At 39.6% G+C, this 24,548-nt stretch overlaps 1 protein-coding gene across 2 annotated transcripts in view; it reads right to left on the reverse strand.

Moving 5' to 3' along the window:
* Window positions 1–24,548, reverse strand: part of EP300 (E1A binding protein p300) — a 72,481-nt gene that overhangs the window by 24,962 nt on the left and 22,971 nt on the right. The window contains exons 3-14 of one of the 2 annotated variants that reach the window (XM_065887129.1): window positions 18,778–18,954; window positions 17,279–17,540; window positions 15,814–15,927; window positions 14,645–14,890; window positions 10,470–10,563; window positions 9,760–9,897; window positions 7,429–7,546; window positions 6,592–6,766; window positions 4,123–4,200; window positions 3,551–3,660; window positions 1,575–1,712; window positions 872–1,309 (exon numbers count right to left, since the gene is read on the reverse strand). In XM_065887129.1, coding sequence (XP_065743201.1) covers window positions 872–1,309; window positions 1,575–1,712; window positions 3,551–3,660; window positions 4,123–4,200; window positions 6,592–6,766; window positions 7,429–7,546; window positions 9,760–9,897; window positions 10,470–10,563; window positions 14,645–14,890; window positions 15,814–15,927; window positions 17,279–17,540; window positions 18,778–18,954 — 2,088 coding nt within the window. The remainder of the gene's footprint in view (window positions 1–871; window positions 1,310–1,574; window positions 1,713–3,550; window positions 3,661–4,122; window positions 4,201–6,591; window positions 6,767–7,428; window positions 7,547–9,759; window positions 9,898–10,469; window positions 10,564–14,644; window positions 14,891–15,813; window positions 15,928–17,278; window positions 17,541–18,777; window positions 18,955–24,548) is intronic. The other variant, XM_065887130.1, reaches the window with a different exon arrangement.

Below are 24,548 nucleotides of genomic sequence, written 5' to 3' on the forward strand. Positions count from 1 at the left end.
TTCCTTTCTGCATCCTGCCTTTCCTTACGTATCAGAAGCTAAGATGAACCAGTCATGGATAAGCAACGTTTTATGAAGTAGCTATAACTCATGGGGATCCTCAGTTTGCCAGTATGACAGAGAACTGAAATATTAGTATCAGTGATCAAGCAGAAAGTTTTAGATTGTGACACATAGAGTTCTATTAGTAAGGATGCAAGTATTAAATGTGCATTTGGATCTCTACTATATAGATAACAAGCCTTTCACAAGGAAGCTACCGGTTTGTTTCAGGCCTGTAGTTTTCTATCTCTTACATGATGAATTTTCTAACTTTGGCTAGTACCACAGACACTCATAAATCGATGATTTTGTTCATTTGCTCTTGAGTACATCAGTTCATACTGTATGAAAAAATTCTTTAAATATCTGTAAAATTCACGTGGGGTATTAAATGTATTGTGAATGCTCTCCCTTTGTCACCTCTCCTTACATGCCTTCGAGCCTCATAATACAACATGACCATGGTCAACATACGATCTAAACAAAATCTTTTGAGCTCCTCCTATGTTAGGTACGACAGCAAGAAAAAAGAGAAAGAAGGTCTGTAACTATAAACAGATTCTAGTCTAACTGCGGAGACGACAATAAGAGAAGAAACAACACAGAAGAGAAACAGCACAGAGAATTCCCTGGCAGTCCAGTGATTAGGACTCGGCACTGTCACTGCCGTGGGCCCGGGCCAGGATCCCTGGTTGGGGAACTAAGATCCCACAAACCGTGTAATGCGGCCAAAAAAAAAAGGGAGAAAAGAAGAAAGAAACAGCACAGAAGCAGTGTAAAACTACAGCACAGCTGACACGATCCTGCTTAAAGCCCCATCTCTGCTTACTGGAGTTGCCGGCTGCGGAGGCAACAGTGGCGCTGTCGGGGTGGGCACAGAGGCTGCTGTACTCTGCTGGGACAGAGGCTGCTGCTGCGCCTGGTCAACTGAAGGAGCAGCAGGAAGTGAAGGCTGCACTTGGGGAGGAAGTTGTGTTGGTGGCGGTGTAGGCGTCTGTCTTGGAGGAGGATGTAGAGCCTGGGACTGTGGCCCAGGTGGCATGGCTGGAGGTGTAGGAACAGGGGCTGGAATTGCTGTTGCTGGTGGCTGCTGAGCCCCTATGCTTGGGGGAGTGTGGTGAGGGGTTGGGGTACGACTAGGTACAGGTGAGGGTGAGTTCTGATGCAGAGCTGGTTGAGGGAGAGGGGGACAGTGAATGTGGCTCCCTTGAGACCCAGGAGGCATTATAGGAGAGTTCACAGGGCAGGAAGAACTGGACATTTGTGCCTGTTAAAATGAAAAACATAAGACGCAATTCAGAACACAATTGAAAATCCAATCAATACAGTATGTAATTAAGTAGACTTAGTAATCCTTTCATGTTCAGAATACCATGTCCATAACTGTTCTTATTGAAAGCTTAATCATCTATTTCCACCCATTACTTGCTGTCACCCTTCTCTGTAAAAACCCAAATTAAGAGAAGTTCCAGGAATCACGGAAACAAGTTTAAAAAAACAACAACAACAAAAAACCCATTTGTGAGACATACTTGAGACACTGGTGCTTGACTGCCAGACGGAGCCAAAGGCATATTTGTTACATTCATTCCCTGTGTTGAGAACTGAGTCTGAGGAAGGAACTGGCTCTGGCTGGAAGGCTGCTGCATGCGAGGCCCATAGCCCATAGGCTGTACACACATACAAAAACAAAAACAAAAAAACACAGAGCACCAAATTGCTTTTTTTCAGTTATTCTACTATAGCTGGAATTACCAATTGCTCTGGCTCTGCTATGGGGAGGGTGGGGTAGGAAAGGAAGAAAGTGGTGCTACAACAGCTGATGCTCATGCCAAGATAATGGAGAACAGCCTCACAGCTTACCCAAGCCCATCGTCAAGAAATTCCACAAATGCATCTAGAACGAGGTACATAGGTAACTACCTATACACTCCGTTTGTTTTATAAGTGAGGAGAGCGAATCACAATTTCATGAGGTCTTTGTTTACGTAGGTGGTATTGTTAAAGCACAAACTATAAGACTCCATAGTGAGTAATTATGGATACCAAAGGCCAGGAACTTCAAAGTCTAAGAAAGGTATTTGTTTCATAGGTTAAAATGAATAAGACCCCTCATTAAACACAGCAGACTGGTACTAGACAACTCCAAAAAGGCTTAACAATTGGTAGTACTAACTAACTCTGAGAGGCAGGGTAAGGGTTGGGGACAATATTGAAAGCTGGATGACAGGTTTAGAATTTGCACAAGGAGCAGTGAGATGCTCAGAGGCCATCTTCTCCACTCTCTAAAATCAGGCAACTGCCCCTCCATCACCCTTGACAGTTTTCTGCCTGGGTAGGTTCTGTGTTTGGGGAAGAGAGGCATTATGGAAGAGAGATGACTGTGTCAAAGTATGCAGACTACTCAACACTGAGACTCCAGGCAGTGGCGACTGGCTGTTCTTACAAGCTTTCTAGTACTGTGACTATATATGAACAGTATTTGGAAGGAAATCTTTCTTTTAGTGTTTATTTTATATAAATTATAATCAAGAAAGTCCTTAACGATACAGGATCCTATAATAAATATACTTTAGACACCTGCTTTTCCCACTTAAAGCTGTAAACACCTGTCATGCCATCATATAAATTCTGAAATTATTGCTTATGAAGCATTCCAATTTACAGATGTACTGTAATTTAAACATAATCCCTTACAGTACATTCAGGCTATGACCTTTTCCTAAAACACAGTACATAACGTAGCATCCTTAATATGAATTTTCTTCAAATTATATCTTTTTTTTTTTTTTTTTTTTTTTTTTAGCTACGCGGGCCTCTCACTGTTGTGGCGTCTCCCATTGCGGAGCACAGGCTCCGGACGTGCAGGCTCAGCGGCCATGGCTCACGGGCCCAGCCGCTCCACGGCATGTGGGATCTTCCCGGACTGGGGCACGAACCCGTGTCCCCTGCATCGGCAGGCGGACTCTCAACCACTGCGCCACCAGGGAAGCCCTTTTTTTTTTTTTTTTTGCGGTACGCAGGCCTCTCCCGTTGCAGAGCACAGGCTCCGGACGCGCAGGCTCAGCGGCCATGGCTCACAGGCCTAGCTGCTCCACAGAATGTGGGATCTTCCCCGACCGGGGCACGAACCCGTGTCCCCTCATCAGCAGGCGGACTCTCAACCACTGCGCCACCAGGGAAGCCCTTCAAATTATATCCTTTTAGTATCTCAAGAATTATTTCTGTAGGATAAATTTCTAAAAACAACGCATACAGGTAAAAAAGGTAGGTGAAAATTAAGGACTTTAGTATTCTCTGCCTAATTGTGGTATATGGTTTAGTTTTAATTATTTAATCATGTCTATATTAAGGGCAAATACAACAGAATTATAGAAAAAAATCAGCGTTAAGAATTAATTATGTATAGTTAGCTGTTTAAGCAAGTGTGAGAATTTGTTCTCTGAAAGAAAAAAGGATTTTAAAAATGTCAAGTAAAGGCCAAAGATTACTCAGAGGTCAAACTTACCGGGTTGAGAGTTCCAGGTTGAGCTAACTGTCCATGGTGCTGAAGAGGAGAGGTTTGCCGGGGTCCAATAGGGGGCTGGGGCATACTCATCTGGCCAAATTGATTCAAACCTGTGAGTAAGTGTAAAATATTAGATCTGAACACCTTCATGTAATTGGAGAATAAAAGAGTTCTTATTTATGATTCTATGTCACTGTATCAGGACAAAGAAAGGCACCTGCTTCCAACTGTGAATCTCTGTTTAATTCACAGCAGCCACAGAAGGGCACTGTTAATGATTGTATGGTCTCTGAACCAAATTTTACAATCTGGAATAAATTTCATCTTGGCTAGTTGTTTTTAAAATGGATGCTTGATCATTTAATGTCTTTTGCCCCTTGACCTGTCAGCCAATCTGCTCTTCACCCTTCCTTCCTCCCTGGGCTCCTACTCTAATAAAAGGCTTTCTGATTTCTCAGGCAGGTAATTATGACAGCTGCTGCTGGCCTGCGGCAGGTGTAATCTTGTAATACACTAGGAACTCTGTTAGAAAAAAGCCATGGTTAAGTACACCGATTTCCCTCATAATTTACCAGGTTGTGGAGTTATCCGAGGCATCATCTGGTTTGGCACACTGCCACGGATCATAGATGGATCAGGTAGAGGGCCATCTAGGATGGAATACAGAAATGGTTAGAAATGCATCTTTTAGGCAGCCATTCCCCTTTAAAAACTAAAGTATAACTTACAGAATTCAGTCTGAATATCAAAAAAATAAAGCTATGAACCAGACAGGAACCTGAAGAAAATGTTATTTCTGGAACACAAGAAAATGCCTCCAAATGGCTTTAGTACATTTCTTTATGAACCAGGGTGCTTTCAGCACTGACAGGACAATAATATAAAAGCTCATATTTAAACAGACTAATACAGCATTTAATATGCTGTTATTTGATCAAGACTGATTATTTCATTGGTATGAAGAATACCTCTACAGACAATAGCCACAGATTCTGTCCAGTCACCAGGTTTGACTATGTACCCCAATAATGTGTTTTTATGCATACAAGCCCACTGTGAACAGACTTTAAATAATACATATTACACTGCACTTTATCTCATCACGCAGCTCTTAAAACAAATACAAAAATAGAAATAACTAAGAATGATGAAAATATACATATGTATATACTCTAAATGTATATTAAGGAAACTAGCACTTTTAATATGAAAATAGTTTCCTTGGTTTGCTCACTAATTATGTTTATGGTATCTTCCGGTTTTTTCTTCTTTCTTTAAAGCTTCCAGGTAGGGCTTCTTTGGTGGCGCAGTGGTTGGGAATCCGCCTGCCAATGCAGGTGACACGGGTTCGAGCCCTGGCCTGGGAAGATCCCACATGCTGCGGAGCAACTGAGCCTGTGTGCCACAACTACTGAGCCTGCGCTCTAGCGCCCTCGAGCCACAGCTACTGAGCCCGCGTGCCACAACTACTGAAGCCCGTGTGCCTAGAGCCCGTGCTCCACAACAAGAGAAGTCACCGCAATGAGAAGCTTGCACACTGCAATGAGGAGTGGCCCCTGCTCGCTGCAACTAAAGAAAAGCAATGAAGCAGCAACAAAGACCCAACGCAGCCAGAAACAATAAATAATATAATAAATAAATTCATTAAAAAAAAAGCTACCAGGTAGTATTTACTTTAGAGACCTTTCTCATTTCATTTTATATTTGCTTCAGTATTCTCTGTAGTACTTTTGATTTTTTGGTTTAAAGTTTAAAAAATTTGGATTCTTCTACAATTAATTCCTGTGTATGGGGTAAGACAGGAATCTCAGTCTATAAACACATACTTAGGGCTACTCCGTTCCACTAATATTTGTCCCTACCCTACTGCACCAGTACCATCCTGTTTTTATTTTAACGTAACACTACAGTTTAACATCTGATAAACTTTTAACTTGGCTCAAATTTCTGAAGAATTCAAGTAAATTCTACCACACCCAAGTATCTCAAATTTGTCTACTTGTCTCTGTATCTTAGTTACTGCCCTAGTTCAAACCATTAGCACTGAGGCAGTGTCCACAACTCTAGTCTTGACTTTGTTTCTGAACAATTGTTCTCATACCTACTCAAAAAATACCTGCATTTTCCCTTGCTAGTGGGGCCTCTGTGTATGCTGTTCCCTCTGCCAGAAATGCTATTCTCAATTCTTTTCACATCATGGCTCAATGAGAAAATATATCTAGCACAACACTGCAGTTAACAAACGAGGCTGCTAAAAGTTCTCCATTTGACTACTTCAAGGCCTGTGGGGGGTGAATTTCTCAGCCCACTTATAATCCACTAATGGCCTAAGAGTTGGTACCTGCTGGCTCATTTGGCACTATCTATAGGTAGCCAGTTTTCCCTGACTCAAGAAACATAGGTTTTCCCTATCATAGCCTTTCACACATCATTTAAGTAGCCTGTATTTTTCCTCACCGTTGTGTACCCACACCATATTTCACTGCTTGGAACCTAGTAATGAATCAATAAATGAATAATGGAATGCATGATCATCTTGGCTATCCAGTTAATTCATTAGGTCAAGAAGGCTGAAACTGTCAAGATGAATTTCAAATGATGCTTCTAAAAAATAAACAGTTCTTAGACTTTGAACATATTGGGTCAAGAAGAAAGTGTGACAACGTAAGTAACATGTTGTTTAGGATGTATCAAAGCCAGTAAGGCATCTGAACCTGCTCAGTCTACATCTATTGGCTGGCTGCCTACCATATGCAAATCAGTGAAAACCTGTGGACTATCACTTCCTAGCTGTCACTGTGACAGAATAATATCTTTGGCACTAAAAATGATGCCATATTGTCAAGTCATGTCCAGAAATTTCAATATACTGTTCAGCTTACTGTTTTTACTAGAGAATGAATTATTTTCTTTGAAAAGGCAAAAAAGAGTCATTTGAAAGCTCTAGAATAGTTACACAAGCTAATGCAAATTAGTGAATTTGGTTAGGTACCGTTTTATTTCAGTTTCTCCCCAAAATAAATATAATAAAAAGCACTTACTAGAAGTCATTCCTGGTTGTGGCTGCCCCATGTTAGGCCCTGGGTTCATGGAAACTGGCACCATGCTTGCAGCACTTGGTAGCATGTTCTGTTTTTGTAGTCTAGTCCTTCGTTTTTCTTCCAGTTCTTTCTGGATCTTATAGATCTTCTCAGCTAGCAGGTGGTAGTATTCCGCCTTTTTGAATTTTGAAAATAGAGATGAGGAAAAAAGAGGGACTACCATCAGGTAAAAAAAAATGAACTAAGAACAGACATTAGCTTCATTTAAAAAGGTAGGCAGAAATGAAAACGGAGAAGAGTAAATCTAATCTACTTTCCTACAACATTAAAAATACAAGCTCATGTTTGGAATGATCATATGAATAGCTGCTATATAATGAACCTACATAGTAAAGCATGACTTTTCAAAGTAGGTTTACAATTTACAGCATGTGGGAAGAATATGCTACATTTTGAAAAAGTGCCAATTTAGGGAGGAAGGTTCAACTGATACAGAAATACTACTTGAGATGAAAATACTAAGCAGCTGATTCACCATATTCTAGTGAAAATAGCACAGAGCTGGTAACAGCTCAACCACTTTTTAGCTGACAGAAGGACAACCCAGATAAAGTGCCACATGAGTGCACTGTATTATTAAGAGGAAAAATGTAAGATTCTTGACGGACACTTTAAGAAAACTGCTTTGTTGTCGTGACTCCACAGTGAGAATAAGACAGGATGGCTAAAGGGTGTCCTCTAAAGTATAGTATTCTGTGTACGTGCAACTAAGAGGAATAAACTAAACAGCCAGAAGAGGTCCACTTTTGCCTTGAGTAGAAAAAAACAGATGCTCACTCGATTGTTTGCAGATTCATACATGTCCCCTTCCACTTTCCGGGCATATGCAACCAGGTTTTCCATCCGTCTGTCTTTTAAAGCAGCAGGATCCGGAGTAGGAAATATGGCTTGAACACTAGGAATAGAAAATCCTTCCACTGTTATATCATGTCAGCATTTTTTTACTCACCATATAAGTACACAGTATTTTAAATGTCTTCCTGATTAGTATTTACTCATTTTTATACAACGAACACTTTAGGTAAAATTTTAAAATGAGGTATGAGAGGTCTTCAAATATAAATTACTGACCAAAATGAAAGTGTCTCTCTGTGGTAATGAAAGGGTTTTCCTGATCAGAATTAAGAAATGACTCCATAAAAATACTCTCAGGTCCCAGTCACTCTAACGTAGAGCAAAAAACTTATACTGTGGGACTTCCGTGGTGGTACAGTGGTTAAGAATCCGCCTGTCAATGCAGGGGACACGGGTTTGAGCCCTGGTCCGGGAAGATCCCACATGCTGCGGAGCAACTAAGCCTGTGCGCCACAACTACTGAGCCTGGACTCTAGAGCCCATGAGCCACAACTACTGAGCCCACGTGCCGCAGCTACTGAAGTCCGTGTGCCTAGAGCCCGTGCTCCACAACAAAAGAAGCCACCGCAATGAGAAGCCCATGCGCCTCAATGAAGAGTAGCCCCCGCTCGCTGCAACTAGAGAAAGTCCGCACACAGCAATGAAGACCCAACGCAGCCACAAATAAATAAATAAATAAAATTAAAAAAAAAAACCTTATACTGTGCTATTTGCATAAAGGAAGTGAGAAAACCTGACCTTTGTCGAAGTACCAAGTAACAACAGCCTTAAGATCCTTCTACTCTCTTTATTCAGCTTAGTAAAATAAAACTGAATAATCTCTACAAAATCTTAAATGATCAAAAACTTAAAGGGAAGGGAACAAAAATGCATAATAATTCTGCTAAATTCAATGTCTTTTGCTCTCTAGCAATTCCCTGCAAAATGCTTGGCACTAACTTTCCTGAAGGTTGACAAAATGTTATGTCAGCTACTAATTTTATCATCTGGACATCTCATGTTCAGTTGTGTATTATACCTGAAATAACCAAGTGGAGAAGAAATAAATGGAAAACCCGAATTAGTAAAAAATTTGCAAGCACATAATAAACATTTAACATCAAGTCAAATGATCAATCCCAAATAATCTATTGTGATCACAAGATAAGTTTGTTTTGGTTATTCGTTATTAATTCAGTATTAAAATCTCAGAGTTTTCTCCTTGTGTCAAATTCCATTACTGATGCTATCATTTGAGAACTCCTAAATGAAGCTCAAGTTGAATTAGTAGGCCAATGTAACATAAAAATAAGAAGATAAAAGACAGACCACATGGTTCTAAGCCAATACAAAATTGGATGAATTGAAGGAGATCTCTCTATTAAGTGTAAGGGAAATGAAAAAAGACTGATTCTTCCAAGAAAAAAAAAAAATGCTGCATTTTGTTTGAAGTATAAACTCTCTAATCAGTAAGGGCAGAGCTCTATCTTTAGGATACTGGGCACATTACATTTTACCACTCTATATATGCCTTCCCCCTCTTTCATCCAACAAGACAGTGCTTGTGAGGCAGTGTGCCTGGCATACATAAACTTCACACCAAACAGTGCAGGGGTATTTCACAAACTACTACAATGTGCACATTTGGAGGACCAGAAGACCACAGAGAGGCCACCCAAACAGATTCAATTTGTCAAGATAATAAAAGCCTTACCAAGGATAACAACAGAAGACAGTGTTGCCTCTACCACTCTAATGATCTAAGACCTAGATTTTCTTTTAAAATATGAGTTTTGTAAAGATAGTATTAAATGAATAATTTTTTTTTTTTGCGGTACATGGGCCTCTCACTGTTGTGGCCTCTCCCGTTGCAGAGCACAGGCTCCGGACGCGCAGGCTCAGCGGCCATGGCTCACGGGCCCAGTCGCTCTGCGGCATGTGGGATCCTCCCACACCGGGGCTCGAACCTGTGTCCCCTGCATCGGCAGGCGGACTCTCAACCACCTAAGCTCTAAATGAATAGTTTTTAACTAATATATACTGATTATTGTCGCTAGGCAGAATCATTCACACACCATTAAAGGCTGAAAGACTCCTAACAAATGATGGTGAAAATGTTGAGAAGCAGAGACTAGGAAGCAGGAAAGCCATAGAAGTAGCAGCAGCCAGGCTATAGGAAAATCAGTAATATTTCTCTTGTGTTTAAGTGCCTGGCAGATCGGTAGCATGTTGACCTGGTAACTCCTTATGAATAAGACAAGCCGACAATCTTACAGTTTGTGAACAAGATGATTTCGAAGATCCTGAGTAATATCTTCATGCCATTGTTTCCGAATTCCAGTACTGGATGGTTGAGCTGCTGTTGGCATAGGACCCAGGGAGGCCACACTGGCATTTTCACTCATCATTGGGCTTTTAAAAGGAGTGAAATAGTTTTAGTGAAGAAGGGTAGGAGAAGGAGGATCTCATTTAAGTAGAGCTGACAGTGATGACTGCAATAGGACCAATACACTATGACAAGTCTATTTACACATAAAGAAGTCTGGGGGAAATGGTGTGTATGTATTTGTACTTGTGTGAGGGAAAAGAGTTAAACCCACAACATTTCTTTGTGTGAAGGGGTAGGTGATGTCTTGTGTTTAAAAGACTAAGTCTTGTGTTATTAGACTAAGCTGTCATTTTGACACAGCTTATCCCAGGGAATCCACTGGGCAATGGATTAATTGTTAACACTGGGATAGAGCAAACTCGTTTTTTAAGCAGCTGCATTTGGAACTTTCTACTGTATGTGGGAAGGTGTCAGTTACCCCAAATAATTGATACAATTTCTAAAGAGGTTATAGAGAGCTTAAAGAATAAACTCAAACATATTATTTGTCTTCATTCATCAAGGATATCTTCAAATCAAGCAAACTAAAAAAACTCAAGGAATTCTAACAAGTGTCTGAAATCTGACAAAGGGCACAACCCAAGATAAAACTTACTTTTGAGAATTTATGGCTGAGTGCAACATCGAGTCAGAAAGAAGATTCGACGTTTGAACCCCTACACCTCCATTTACTCCCATAGGACTAGCACCTAGGTCAAAACAAAAAGCAAGACAGAGTATTTTAAATACCAACAACGACAATAAAAACAACAAAAACGGATGAAGAGAAAGGAAAAGCTATGAAAGTACTAGAAGAAAATAACACAGAAATTTTTATCCTTTTAAAGTAAGATCCAAAACAGGAGTCTTAAGGACATTTAGAAATTTGAGTAATAAGTAAAATAATCACCATAGACAAAGTCAAGAGACAGAAGACAAATCGGGGGAAAAAATGCTAGCATTGTATATAATAAACAATCATCTGCGATATAATTAGCAACACATATATAAAGGCTAACACACAAAGTACCTTTACAACCCAGTGAGAAAAAGATGAAGAATCCAAGAGGAAAGGAACAGGCAATTTACATAAAAAAGAAATAAAACAGCTTTAAAAGTATGCAAATATGTTCAACTGCATTTAAAGTAAAACTTAAAGTAATGTATTTTTCATGTACGAGAATATGAAAACTTTTTTTTTTCTTTTGGCCGTGTGGCTTGAGGGATCTTAGTGGCTTATGGGATCTTAGTTACCCAGCCAGGGACCGAAACTATGCCCCCTGCAGTGGAAGCCTGGAGTCCTAACCACTGGACTGCCAGGGAATTCCTGTGAAAACTTTTTTATAAAGTCTGAGAATACCAAGTGTTGAGAAAGGTTTGGGAAAAGAAGCATTTTCAATAAAAACTCATAGATGTGTAAACTGACCCACTCTTGGGAGAGCTATTTGTTAACTGCTAAACAAATGAAAAAATGCATGCATATATTCACTGACTTAGGATTTCCTCTTGATATTGTCTTACAGTTATATATGTATGGACAGACATAAGAGTAATGATGTTAAAAGGAGCTAAAAAACTAGAACCAAAATTGTTTAGGGAACTGAATTAATATATGCAGGTGCTTTCATAAGCACAATCTATGTATGATGACCCCTAGGGAGGGGAATGAAAAACAGTGTTTGGGTTAAACATTTTTAATTGAATACTCCTTCAAATTGGCTTGAATAGCTCTATGTACATATATTAACTTTTTCGATTAATCATTTTAATGAATATTATTTCTTTAAAAACAAACAATATTTACACTAAACCAGATTTTCGTGTGGTTAAAAATTTTTCTGATATACAATTTTATTAATATACCCTCCAAGATATTAAAAAAAAAGAAAAAACTTCCGTAAAATGAAAATAATTGACTAGATTTCTAGACAAAGGCTAATAAAAATCCTGCTGCCTTCTTTCATCATGCTTCCCAAATGCTTAGGCAGAACTCTGCTTCTGACATCATCAAGGCAGGCTCTAAAATGTAGTTGCTGGTAGTGGTCTACTTGTCACTATGAACACTCCACGTGTGAATACTCATTTTTAGAAAAATTACGTACCCTTAACACAGATTTGTTTTACTGGTCGTAAGAATATGAAGGTAAAAGAAAAAGTGATTACACTATGTATCAATTTGCTTATCTTACTGCCTTCTGATGGTGCGTGAAAACACAGCCAAACATTCCCTCTGAAGTATCCGGGTCCATTATTGCAAGTAATGGCTCCATAATAACTTGAGAAGGATACCCTTATATAGGTTCGCATTCAAGACCCTAAGAGTGAGCATTCACTTGAGAATACAAAAATGTAGGAAGAAAGACACTACTGGCACTGAGAGAATAAGTCAGAAAGAAAATGAACAAAAAAAGAATTCAAGGCACCTAATATTCAGTGAGAGTGTGTGTGTGTGTGTGTGTGTGTGTGTGTGTGTGTGTGTGTGTGTGTATTTTTTAAAGCCCTAGGGGGAATCCTAAGCCATAGGAGAATACGTATTTTTTCTAAGCCCTAACACAATCTTTACAGAATAAGTGAGTTCAATAGAAACCAGAAGATTAAGAATGTGGTCAAATATGGTCATGGAAGGCTTACAGTAAAAAGCTCTAATTTGGAGTTCTGGAGTGGATTCCCTCTTGCCCTCCCTGTTACAGAGTCTCTATAACCTGATACATGTAGTAGAGATCTTGCTATTTTGCCTATTTAGTCACTTACCTGCCCATCCAAACTAGAGATGTTTCCAAAGTAGGGATCATGCCCCCTTTAGTATGTTTTTTTCAGCACACAGCACATCTAAGTGAATGCTGTTTTTATTCAAATGCCCTTGTCACTCACAGGTACCTAAAATTTATAACTCTGAGAATGTCCCTGCATTACAGGACTTTGGTATAAAATGAAAAATTACTTCAAAGGAGGCCTTTGACTATCTGGCTTGTGCCTGAAGAAAAGAAACCATGATGACATTTTATGTTTGTTTTACACCAGTTTTCAAGATGGGCTCTGACACAACAAAGAAATATTTGAGGTATTCTAAAAGTACTGGCTCACAATGATGGTTATTATCAAAAAGGCACCGTTAACTCAGTAACGAGAAATGGAAAAACCTGATTAATCTTAATTCTAAAAAATTTTTTAAAAACACACTGAGAAAGGGGGAAAAAGAAATCCAAGAAGCTAGTTAACTTTCAAATAATCTTGTGGGTATATATAAATGTACATACAAATACACAGATGATACAAGAGAAGATGACAAGAACTAAACTGGTAATTATACACAGAAACTTGAAAAAGTAATGGGAAACAACCAATTACAAAAATGAAAATCTAGGCCAGGGGTAGACAGCTGCATTGGGTCAAGATCCTAAAGCTCAAGGAAGATGCACTCTACATAACTTCGAAAGAGAGAGGAAAAAAGCAATCATAAGTCGGAGACGGAGAGGGAGGGGGGAGAGGGAGAGGGAGAGGGAGAGGGGGAGAGGGGGAGAGGGGGAGGGGGAGGGGAGGGGGTGGGAAGGAGATGGAAAAGGGGGGGAATGAAGTCCTCAGATCTCTCTTTTAATAAATAAGAGCTTGAAAACAAGCCTGAAAAGGCAGGAATGCTCTTCATTCCGGTTTCTAGTCCAGTTTTTAAAACTCCTTTCTCAATAACTGTTTAACAAGTTAGCATTGCTTGTTATGAAATAGTGTACATTTCCTTAAGTTAAAAATAAAAATCAGTAAGATTTACATTCTTACAAGAGTAGCGTGCCCAATTTTCTCATTTAGAATCAAAAAGTTTGCAGAAACTAAAGCCTACTGCACTTACTAATAGAGGGATGAAAATGGGTTTCAAAGGAAAAAGCATGGTAGATTATTCCAAATTAGACAGTTGTCTAATTACAGAAGAACTTCATCATCAAGAACAATTTTAGAATAAGAGGCAAATAATTAAAAGTTATGGGCTTACCTGTGCTGGGCATTTAACAATTTATATAAAATTGCTTAGATGTTCAACTGCCTGACAGTAAAGGGATAGTCGTAGGGCAAATCTCCTTTATTTTACCATACAATTAGAGAATAAAAACTACCCCCAAATCAGGATATTAAAACACTGCTCACACTTCCCCTTCCCTCTCAGTTTTATTATAGGAAGAGGTTAGGAGAACAAGTGTATTTGATAAACTATTTCAAAGGCAAACGACTACTGCTGTCAGATATGCAGAAATCTATATTAACAATAACCAAACATTTCAAATCAAAAGAATACTACCAAAAGAATACTTCGAGCCAAAACAGTTTCTTTGTGGCGTTTAAAATATCAAAAAATTTGGAAACTTAAATGTCCACCTGTAACACACTGTTCTATGCGACAAAATACTATACAAGTATTAAAAAGGATACATTAGACATGGAAACGGAAAGATGTCCACATTGTATAAAGAAATATGTCTGTTATAACACATGGGATCACACTTCTAGAAATATAAACTAATATAACAGGATTAAGAAGGATGTAAACCAATAGCAGTTGCCTCTGGTATGTGGATTACAAGGGGATTTCTACACTATAATCTTTTAAAAGTTACTTCAAAAAATTAATCATGTAACAAAAAAAGTAAGAGAGGGAGACAGGGAAAGGGAGAGAAAGAGAGACAATAAAAGAGATAGACACACACACAGAGACTAAAATAAACAAAGAAGTTAACCTTGCATATTACATGGTATTTACACACACAAATGGTATCACATCTGTCACTTAGGAGGACACAGACTTACTCATGTTGCTCATGGGCCGCATCCCCTGGGGAGACTGTCCAGATTGCTGGTTCTGCTGGTTCTTTGCTTGCACCTGGGGCTGTGTTGGCATCTGATTTACTTGATAGGGTAGTCCAAGGGCTGCATAAGCCCTTTCTATAGAGCTGGGATCAATCTGACTAACAGTGCTTAGGCTGGGAGTAGACTGTTGACCCACCCCTAGAGAGCTAGTATTTCCAAGTCCAACTGGTGCTCCAGTCAGAATTGCTAGAGAAAACAAAAGAAACAGTATTACAACATTAAAAATGGTGAGAAAGAAAACACTAGGATGTCTGAGTGAATTTTAAACACAAAATTATTGTCACGTGATTATGAAATACACGCATCTTGTGTCCCATTATTTCCTTGAAAAAATTTCTAGATGCAGAACTGATTGGTCAAAGGGGATCACTGGCATGAAAAGCTTTTGATCCAAAATACCCAAAAGCCTTCCCACAGGCTGTATCAATATTCCCATCAGAGTGTATGAAATGCCTCAGAGCCACACAAAAGCCAACACCAGGTAGCATCATTTCTATCAATGTGACAGGAGAGAAATGGTACTTTATTTCATTCCTTAATTTAATAGGGAACTTTTTGGTATTTCCTCCCTCTAGTGAACTATTTTCTACTCCCAATTCTCTACTGGGCTATTTATGATTTCTTCATTAATTTATGGAATTTAATTACTTTTTAAAAACATGCTATATATACAGTTCCAAATTTACCTTTCAATCCTAAATGCTAAATGTTTTGTTTCTACAGGAGGTGTGGTGGCTGCACTTTCTACTTTTGACTTGTCTTTCCTGTAAGAAAAGCTCATCACCCCAGGCTTCTAAAAATAATCTCAAACTTTCTTCTTTCTTTTTACATTAATTTCAAATTATCTAAATATTTAGATCACATGTATAAAAGAGTAACTTGCCCAATGTCAAAGCAATGATCTTTCTGGATCTTATTTTAGGTAATAAGTACTTCCATTCTAACCTTATTAATATGAAGTTAGTGGTAAGTGGAAATAATCTAGTATGATAGCACTAGGCAGTCACAGAACTTCACACAATCAAGAGGTACTCTACCATCTCACCAAGTTGTGCTGGTGAGTCTAAGAATACTTTTGATATAAAGCTTCAAAAGATTTAGTCACTTACACTGTTGATTTCTCTTATCTCCAGCATTTTTAAGGGGTAGACACACAGGACAATCATGCCTTGTACAATTCTTCCAGTGTGAAATGATTTGTCGAGAAGATGCACAGTGTGCCACTAAAAAGAAGAAAAATGATTATTTTTTCAAATGCAGGTTATATTTTTATATTACTGTTAGCTAACTTATTGATCACATAATGAGTGCTACAATGCTATTAACTCATTGCATATTCATAACACCTCTATAGGGTAGTTATTAACCCTCCCACTTTATAGTTGAGAAAACAGGCAAAAACTGGTTAAGTAATGTGTACAAAGTCACAGAGCACCCAAAGTGGGATTCAAACTCAAGTGGTCTGGCTTCCAGAGCCTCTATTTTTCACCACAAAGCTGTGCAATCTACTTTACATTATAAAAACCTGGGGACTTCCCTGGTGGCGCAGTGGTTAAGAATCCGCCTGCCATACAGGGGTCATGGGTTCGATCCCTGGTCCAGGAAGATCCCACATGCTGCAGAGCAACAAAGCCCGTGTGCCACAACTACTGAGCCTGTGCTCTAGAGCCCGTGAGCCACAACTACTGAAGCCCATGCTCCTAGAGCCTGTGCTCCGCAACAAGAGAAGCCACTGCAATGAGAAGCCCGCGTGCCACAACAAAGAGCAGCCCCCACCTACCACAACTAGAGAAAGCCCCCGTGCAGCAACAAAGACCCGAGACAGCCAAAAATAAATAAATTAAATAAATTAAAAAAAAAAAACCTATAAAAACAGATTTCTCTTAAAAAAAAGAAATGGTACAAATTAACTTATTTACAAAACAGAAACAGAGTCACAGGTGTAAAAAACAAACTTATGGTTCCCACGAGGGAAAGGGAGGGGGGGATAAACTGGGAGATTGGGATCGACATATACACACTACTATATATAAAACAGATAACTAATAAGGACCTAGTGTATAGCACAGGGAACTCTACTCAATACTCTGTAATGACCTGTGTGCAAAAAGAATCTAAAGAAGAGTGGATATATGTATATGTTTAACTGATTCACTCTGCTGTACAGCAGAAACTAACACAACATTGTAAATCAACTATACTCCAATAAAAATTAAAAAAAAAAACAACACACAGATTTCTAATGACTCTGTAAACATACAAATTGTACTAAGTTGGGTAACATTCTTTTAGTATTGGCCTACATGATAGTTAGCAAACCCTCAATAATATTTAAAGCTATGCTGGGGCAAATAAAAGTCAGTATCACCCCAAATGGGAAGAATCTAAAACTTCCTCTCCTACCACATCTCTAGATACTCATTCACAAAATGATACTGAATTTTATCATAATTAAATACAGAGTAAGGCATTATCAGTAAGGAGTCTCAAAAGAGAAGAGAGAAAATGTGATCAGCTCTAACTGTAAAAAAAAATATTAATTGCTGAGTACAAAAACCCTTTGAGCCCACTCACCTTGGCAGGACTTGCCTGACTGGCAGTGTGTCATGTGGTTAAGGACGTTCTTCATTGTACGACAGTGGGGAAGGTTGCACTGCCTCACTTCCCCATTGGCCTGCTCTCGCCGCTGGCACTTGTGAGCGTGCAAAAGGAGAACAAGCTGCTGCTGGATGAGCTTGCGCTTCTCTGGATCAGCTGTGTGTGCTCCAGAACCCATCCCTTGGGCCACCGGAGTCACCAGGCCTGGCTGCTGGACCTGCGGGGTCTGCTGCTGGCCCTAAGGGATAAAACAATAAAGATGCATTTGATGTTAGGTGTCATAGTTTGCTACCTCCTTAATAAATACGGACTTGGACATTTTCAATGAAAACCTTTAAGGACAGTCTACCATGTACCAGACCCAATTTTTTGACACAGGGGATTCTACGATAAATGATGACTTCTACCAACAAGAAGCTCAATTTAACAAGAAAACAAATTGCTATATTAGCAAGCAATATAATCAAAGTATGTATAACATACAGAGAGCAAAAGAAAGAGAAGGACAACTGTAAAACAACTATACTCCAATAAAAATTTTTTAATAATGTATATTTGTATTTGGTTGCTCTGAAGCAACTCTTCTGAAAACAGAAAGAGAAGGACATGGTAAACTCCAGTGCGAGGGGGGGAAAGGAAGGGATCTGTTGTGAAGAGTGTGTTCAAGTTAGGTTTTGAAGAATAGTGAAGAGCTTCTTGGGAGAGCTGGCAGGGGCCTTTCAGGTGGGTGAAAAATTAGTTTCTGTAAACCCTGGAAGAAATTTGGTTTTTCCTAATAAAAAAGTAAACATTTCTGGAGGCAGAAATGACATGTTTTGTTCATCTTTGTCTCCAGTACTTAGTGAAGTATCTGAAATATAGGCATTCAATGACTATGGGACACAAAGCAAAAAACCTAAAACATCTGAAAAGGAAATAGAATTCCTATAGGACAATTTTTTCCAAAGATGGACATGGACTACCTGACACATTTACAAATGGAGATAGTTTTACTTTAGAAAAATAGCAATGTTAGAAGCTTTGGAGATTTTACCATAACAAAAATCACTGTTAAAAACAATCTGTAACTTTGAAAGGGAAGTTACTTCTGTGTTATAGCATCAGATACAAATCAGTAGATGTGGTGATTGAGAGTTGGAACCCTTTTTCAGAGAGTCCTTCCCAAGAGGAAAAAGGTTCCACTTTTGTATCCTACAAAAAGAATTGCTCTCAAGGAGAAGCTGCATATGACAGGACCCCAAAACTTTCAGTGTAGCAGCCCCATTTGCTCCTATTTGGACAGCATCCTTACTGGTCAATACTGCAAGTAAAAAAACACGAGGTGAAATGGAAGGAAGGCACAAGCTTCCTCAATCACAGGGGCTATCCATTACATCCTAGTGTGTATAGTATAATAGAAGACATAAGAGGTTTAACACAATTCTTCTGTTAAAGTGTCAGATGGAAGACAAGTTTGTAAACAGATTACTACCCACCATGTTGGGCATTCCTCCACCAGGAACTGCCTTTTTGTCCATTGCAAATGGAGATAAGCTATTTGGTAGTACAGACTTTGTCGGAATCTGTAGACCAAGGCCACTGGCTCCAATCTGCTGTCCAGAATTCTGAGTGTATGGTGAACCGTAAGGATTAGGGTTGTTCATCATTCCCATCTAAGAACAAGAAACAGAAGAGAAATTAAATCTTATTCCCCACACTAATAGGAAATTACTATTTCCTTTCCTTTTCCACTTCCTAATTTACAAAGACAATTTTAAAAGAAACTCTCTGTATACATAAACAGACTATAATCTAGGGGCCTGAGGTACAGTAAATTTAGAGCTGTTTGCTGTAAATATGCGATAAACGTTTTAGAAAAATGTATAAGCGTCTTCATTTAGCTATATCTACTAAGCAGGCTCTGCCATTCATCTCCACTTTTAATGCACTAAATAACTTTCATTTAATGTGCAAACTATAACTTAATAAATTCAATTCAACTCAATAAACCATCTAATCCTTAAATATATTAGAGAACTTGATATACCAAAATGCTTATTCCAGCATTTTGTTTATATAAAAGGTAGAAGATTGGTAGCCTGGGGGGATATGTACTTTTTTACTTAGGAACAGGGTAGAACAGTGATTTTAAAACTTTTTCAATCTGAATCCTTTAGGTATAGCATGCAAGCTTCAAAGTCTGCACCATTTCTTGCTGTCTTACACCTAGCTGCTTTATTAAATTGCCTTCTTGGCTCTTAAAGTAATCTGAGTGTATGTGCAATCCCTATGTACTTTAAAAAGTAAGTTTCGGGAATTCCCTGGCAGTCCAGTGATTAGGACTCCACGTTCCCAATGCAAGGGGGCACAGGTTCGATCCCTGGTCGTGGAACTAAGATCCCACATGCTGTGCAGTATGGCCAAAAAAAAAAAAAAAAGAAAAAAAAGTAAGTTTTTTCCTGTGTTTATGTAAGTCCATGTGGAACCATCATACTGTATAATGATTAACTTGAACAGAGCATTAATTATTCAAAAACCAAATGTTTTACTGATAACAATGATGCAACTTACAATTCTATCCTTCCACATAAGACCCCACTGTAAGTCAATCATTACCTACTAGCAAGCACTCAGAATGAAAACTAATGACACTACAGCTACTGTCCAATTAAAAGGAGTCATACTAGATTTCTATATCCTTCTCAGAGAGATCCAATTCTATCAAAGGGTCCTTCAAATTCTGCCTCTAGCCACCCAATCCCCATCATTCCCATGTATACATGCCCACTGTCACTGTCCTAATACAAAGCTCTTCATCACAGCTTTTGTAGACTGTGACTTAACAGGTTTTCTTGCCTTCTGTCCTCACTGTTTCTACTCATAAAGGGGGAAGACCACGGTATACCAGACCTTTCATGATCTTCATGAGAACTGACTACTTCTCCATGGTATCCTATCTCCTGTACCCATTAACTTGCAAACCTGAGAGCATCATGCTTCTTGAATCACCAGCATTTGCTTAAGATCTTCCCTTTCCCTACAACTAGGCAGTTGAGTGGCACACCCTCCTTTCCTAGTTTTTACTCCTGAATACTAACCTGTAAAGGAAATAAAATATTAAATTCGCAAAGAGGCAGGGATGATGATAGGGAACGAGACTGAGGGAAGTGGCATAGTGTGGGTGAAAGCATAAAAAAATGAGGCAGCATGAATGGGAAGCATCCAGAGTAAAAAATTTATTCAGTCTCCAATAACTGGAATTTCCTACGTGAATCTGGCCAGAAAATCAAATACAAAAACAGGCTTAAATGCAAAGTTCAGGTTTCTTTTGGTAGTTTCCAATGTGGCTGCGAGTGCTGCTGCTACATATTGCTTTTTTTTTTTTTTTGCTGTACGCAGGCCTCTCACTGTTGTGGCCTCTCCCATTGCGGAGCACAGGCTCCGGACGCACAGGCTCAGCGGCCATGGCTCACCGGCCCAGCCGCTCCGCGGCATGTGGGATCCTCCTGGACCGGGGCACGAACCCGTGTCCCCTGCATTGGCAGGTGGACTGTCAACCACTGCGCCACCGGGGAAGCCCTACATATTGCTTTTAAAGTACTAATATTTATACTAATATAGTCCCAACAGTATGCTCACCTACACCTGGAGGAGTATTTTACTTGTATTTCTTATTAGCATGGAAATTCATGGTAGACATAAAACGAAAGCCATTTAAGAGTCCATAATTTATATAGATAAAATGCTGGGATTTGTAAGATGCCTTGATGTCTCCTGTTAATAAGCTAATGCCTTCATCAAACACATCCTAGTAGAATCTGGTCCTTCACACATTTGTTCACATGGATATTGCCTTGACTGTCTACACTAACCGAGTTTCAACCAATTCTTCACATAGCTTGTTCCCTCAATCACAATGCATTACCTAGAAACTCCAAGTTCACTCTGTAGCAGACTATGGTCTCAAATATACAGATTGCACTAACTGCGGGTCAGCTGGCAGTAATTCACTCCTGACACTTCTGGTCACTCTGACCAACAAAGACTCTCTCCGGCTTTTTGTTTACCTATCTCCCTCAGAGTTCTGCTGTCAGTGTTAGAAAATGAAATGCAACCAACCCCTCCCCACCACTACCCTTTCTATTTACCCATCCCCCACTACTCCCCCGTGAAATAGAATAGGAAGGGAATATACTGTACTTAATTTCTGCTACACTGTAGTTAGTTATTTGATCTTGTTCCCTTCTCTATAGCTAATGGGATCCAGATGTCCAACTAGTTAACTACCACCTACCTGAACAGCAGCGATACAGATCTCCACCTAAACTGAAAAGGCAGAGGACCAGGAAGCCACAGTCCTAGGCAACTAAAACCAAAGGGCCTGCAGGGGACTATTTTATCTTTCTTTAAAAATAAATCTGACACTACAGGTTGTTTCTTAGTGTTCAATACATTAAAAGGGAACACAGGAACACATAAGACACACCATGGTACCAAACACTGACAAATAAAAAAGTAGTGCCCAATATACAACAAATATAACAGTTTAGGAACATTTAACAAAGGGACAAAAATCCCTTAATAAGACTTGCAGGCATCAACAGTAGTGCACACCGATACTAAATGTGAAAATGTGACTCCGTGATTCACCAAATAATAACAAATTAAACTACATCCTGACATGTCCTCCAGCCTATCAGATTTGATAAATACATCTATATCCAAGTCATTCACCAGGCACTATGTTAACCATGGCGGGGGCAGGGCAGCATGTACAATGATAAACAAGGAAGACTACAGGGATCTCTCAGAACGGAACTGATAACCAATCTTAAACGTTTTCTAGACTCAGTCCGATTACTCTTACACCACCGCCTTAGTTTAGGGGGGCGTCATCACCCCACAGGGACTATTTTTCAAATTGATACTGTACACCTAAAACCACACCCATCTAGATTGTAAATTTGGGAATAAGAGCCTCCTCTTTAGAACCCATCAGGATATGGCATTAAGATCTGTCTTTTTCTCTCTCAACATGGATTATTCCTCCCTGCCTTATACTTAATACCCTCTTAACTGGCTCTTCCTACCCGCTTCACTCCTTACCTATCCAAGAACACACAAGAAAGACAAAGATGCAACATATCAATCACTGCTCTTACTTTAAAATTTATAGGTTAAACACTCTTTAATATCACATGCCAAAGCGCATCACAAACTGATGTTAATCTTAAGAGAAGAGCTCCAAAAGTAACAATTTACATCAACTTTCAAATATAAAATATAGGTGGGATTTCCTTGTTTCATTTAAAACAAGGAAATATTTTAATAATTAAGTTTTTATATTTGAATTGCCACTTTCCATGAAAATATAAGCTCCACAGGGACAGGGATTTTTGTCTGATTAATTTACTGCTATATATCCAGTCCCTGAAACAATGTTGATACAGAAATTTGTGATTTAGATTAGAAGTAGGACAGTGCCCCACTCTCAACCTAGGCCTTCTCCCAATGCGCCTTTCCTTCATTTTTCTTCACAGCACTTACCTGGAATACTATGAATTTGTATCTTATGTGTACACTAGAAAGTAAGTTCCGGGCTTCCCTGGTGGAGCAGTGGTTAAGAATCTGCCTGCCAATGCAGGGGGCATGGGTTCGAGCCCTGGTCCGGGAAGATCCCACATGCCGCGGAGCAACTAAGCCCGTGCGCCACAACTACTGAGCCTGCGCTCTATAGAGCCCACGAGCCACAACTACTGAAGCCCAATGTGCCTAGAGCCCATGCTCCACAACAAGAGAAGCCACTGCAATGAGAAGCCCGCGCACTGCAATGAAGAATAGCCCCCGCTTGCCGTAACTAGAGAAAGCCGGCACGCAGCAATGAAGACCCAACGCGGCCAAAAATAAATAAAATATATATAAAAAAAGAAAGTAAGTTCCATGAAGTGAGTTTATTCACTGCTCTATCTTCAGCATCAAAGCTAGGACTCAGGGCTTCCCTGGTGGCACAGTGGTTGAGAGTCCGCCTGCCGATGCAGGGAACACGGGTTCGTGCCCCGGTCCGGGAACATCCCACATGCCACGGAGCGGCTGGGCCCGTGAGCCATGGCCACTGAGCCTGCGCGTCTGGAGCCTGTGCTCCGCAACGGGAGAGGCTACAACAGTGAGAGGCCCGCGTACAGCAAAAAAAAAAGCAAGCTAGGACTCAGTAAATATTTGTTCAATCAGTGAAACTTTCAATGTCTGTCATCCCTGTCCCCCCACCCCCCATATAAACATCAGGAGGGCAGAGACTCTTCACAGGCAGGTTCCTAGAAATCTAGAAGAGGTACCTAATAAATATTCTACCTTCTTGTTTCTGGTTCTCACTCCAAGTGTTCTAAGTAAACCACATCAAAACAGCAACATAAAAGTGCCAGAAAGGGAGAACCTATAGAGTAGATAGTGATGCCAAACAGAATTTTTTCCTAAGTCAAGATGTCAATATTCTTTATCCTGTAGCAAAAAAAAAATATTTAAGGGCTTTCATTTATCTACATGTGATCTCAGTGCCCCCACTCCCAATTCATCCGTATGTCTTCATTTCATCCTTGAACTCTCATCATCATTATTCTCAGGAATATAGAAGTCCCAATGCCTGCTCAAATTATTCCTCTTACAGAGCAAGCTTGCTCCTGACTCCTTGTGAAAATCTCTCCCATCTCTAGTATCACCTTCCACGCGAAGCCATCTCTTTCATTCAACAAGTATTTACTAACTACATGCCAGGCACTGGCAACCATACTGTAATACCATTTTAAGAAAAAGGAATAAAATGTGTATGAAAAATATGGTGGAATAAACATCCAACATATGCTTATAACATCTTAATTATACATACAGAGTACACATTTAAAAGGTTTTTAAAAATATATTTAGCATTCTCTACTTAATAAGGCTAAGAGAGTAGGCTTTTTAAAAAAGAAAAGGCTTTCTGACTTCCCTGGCAGTCCAGTGGTTAGGACTCTGCGCTTCCACTGCAGGGGGCATGGGTTCGATCCCTGGTCAGGGAACAGAAGATGGAGCAAGAGAGCCAACACAGCACTCAGGATAGGCCCAGGGATGCGGAAGGCCAAGAGAACAATTCACACCGCATGGCCCCTCTATGAAACACAAAACCTATTTTTCTCTAAACCTTTCAAATAACAGCCAAAATCAGGATAATTGGAAGACCTGGAATGTTGGTTCAGGCTTTATAGTAAACTACTGCACCTTAATTTCCATCAAC

The sequence above is a fragment of the Phocoena phocoena genome, chromosome 11, assembly GCF_963924675.1.
Source record: "Phocoena phocoena chromosome 11, mPhoPho1.1, whole genome shotgun sequence".
NCBI lineage: Eukaryota > Metazoa > Chordata > Mammalia > Artiodactyla > Phocoenidae > Phocoena > Phocoena phocoena.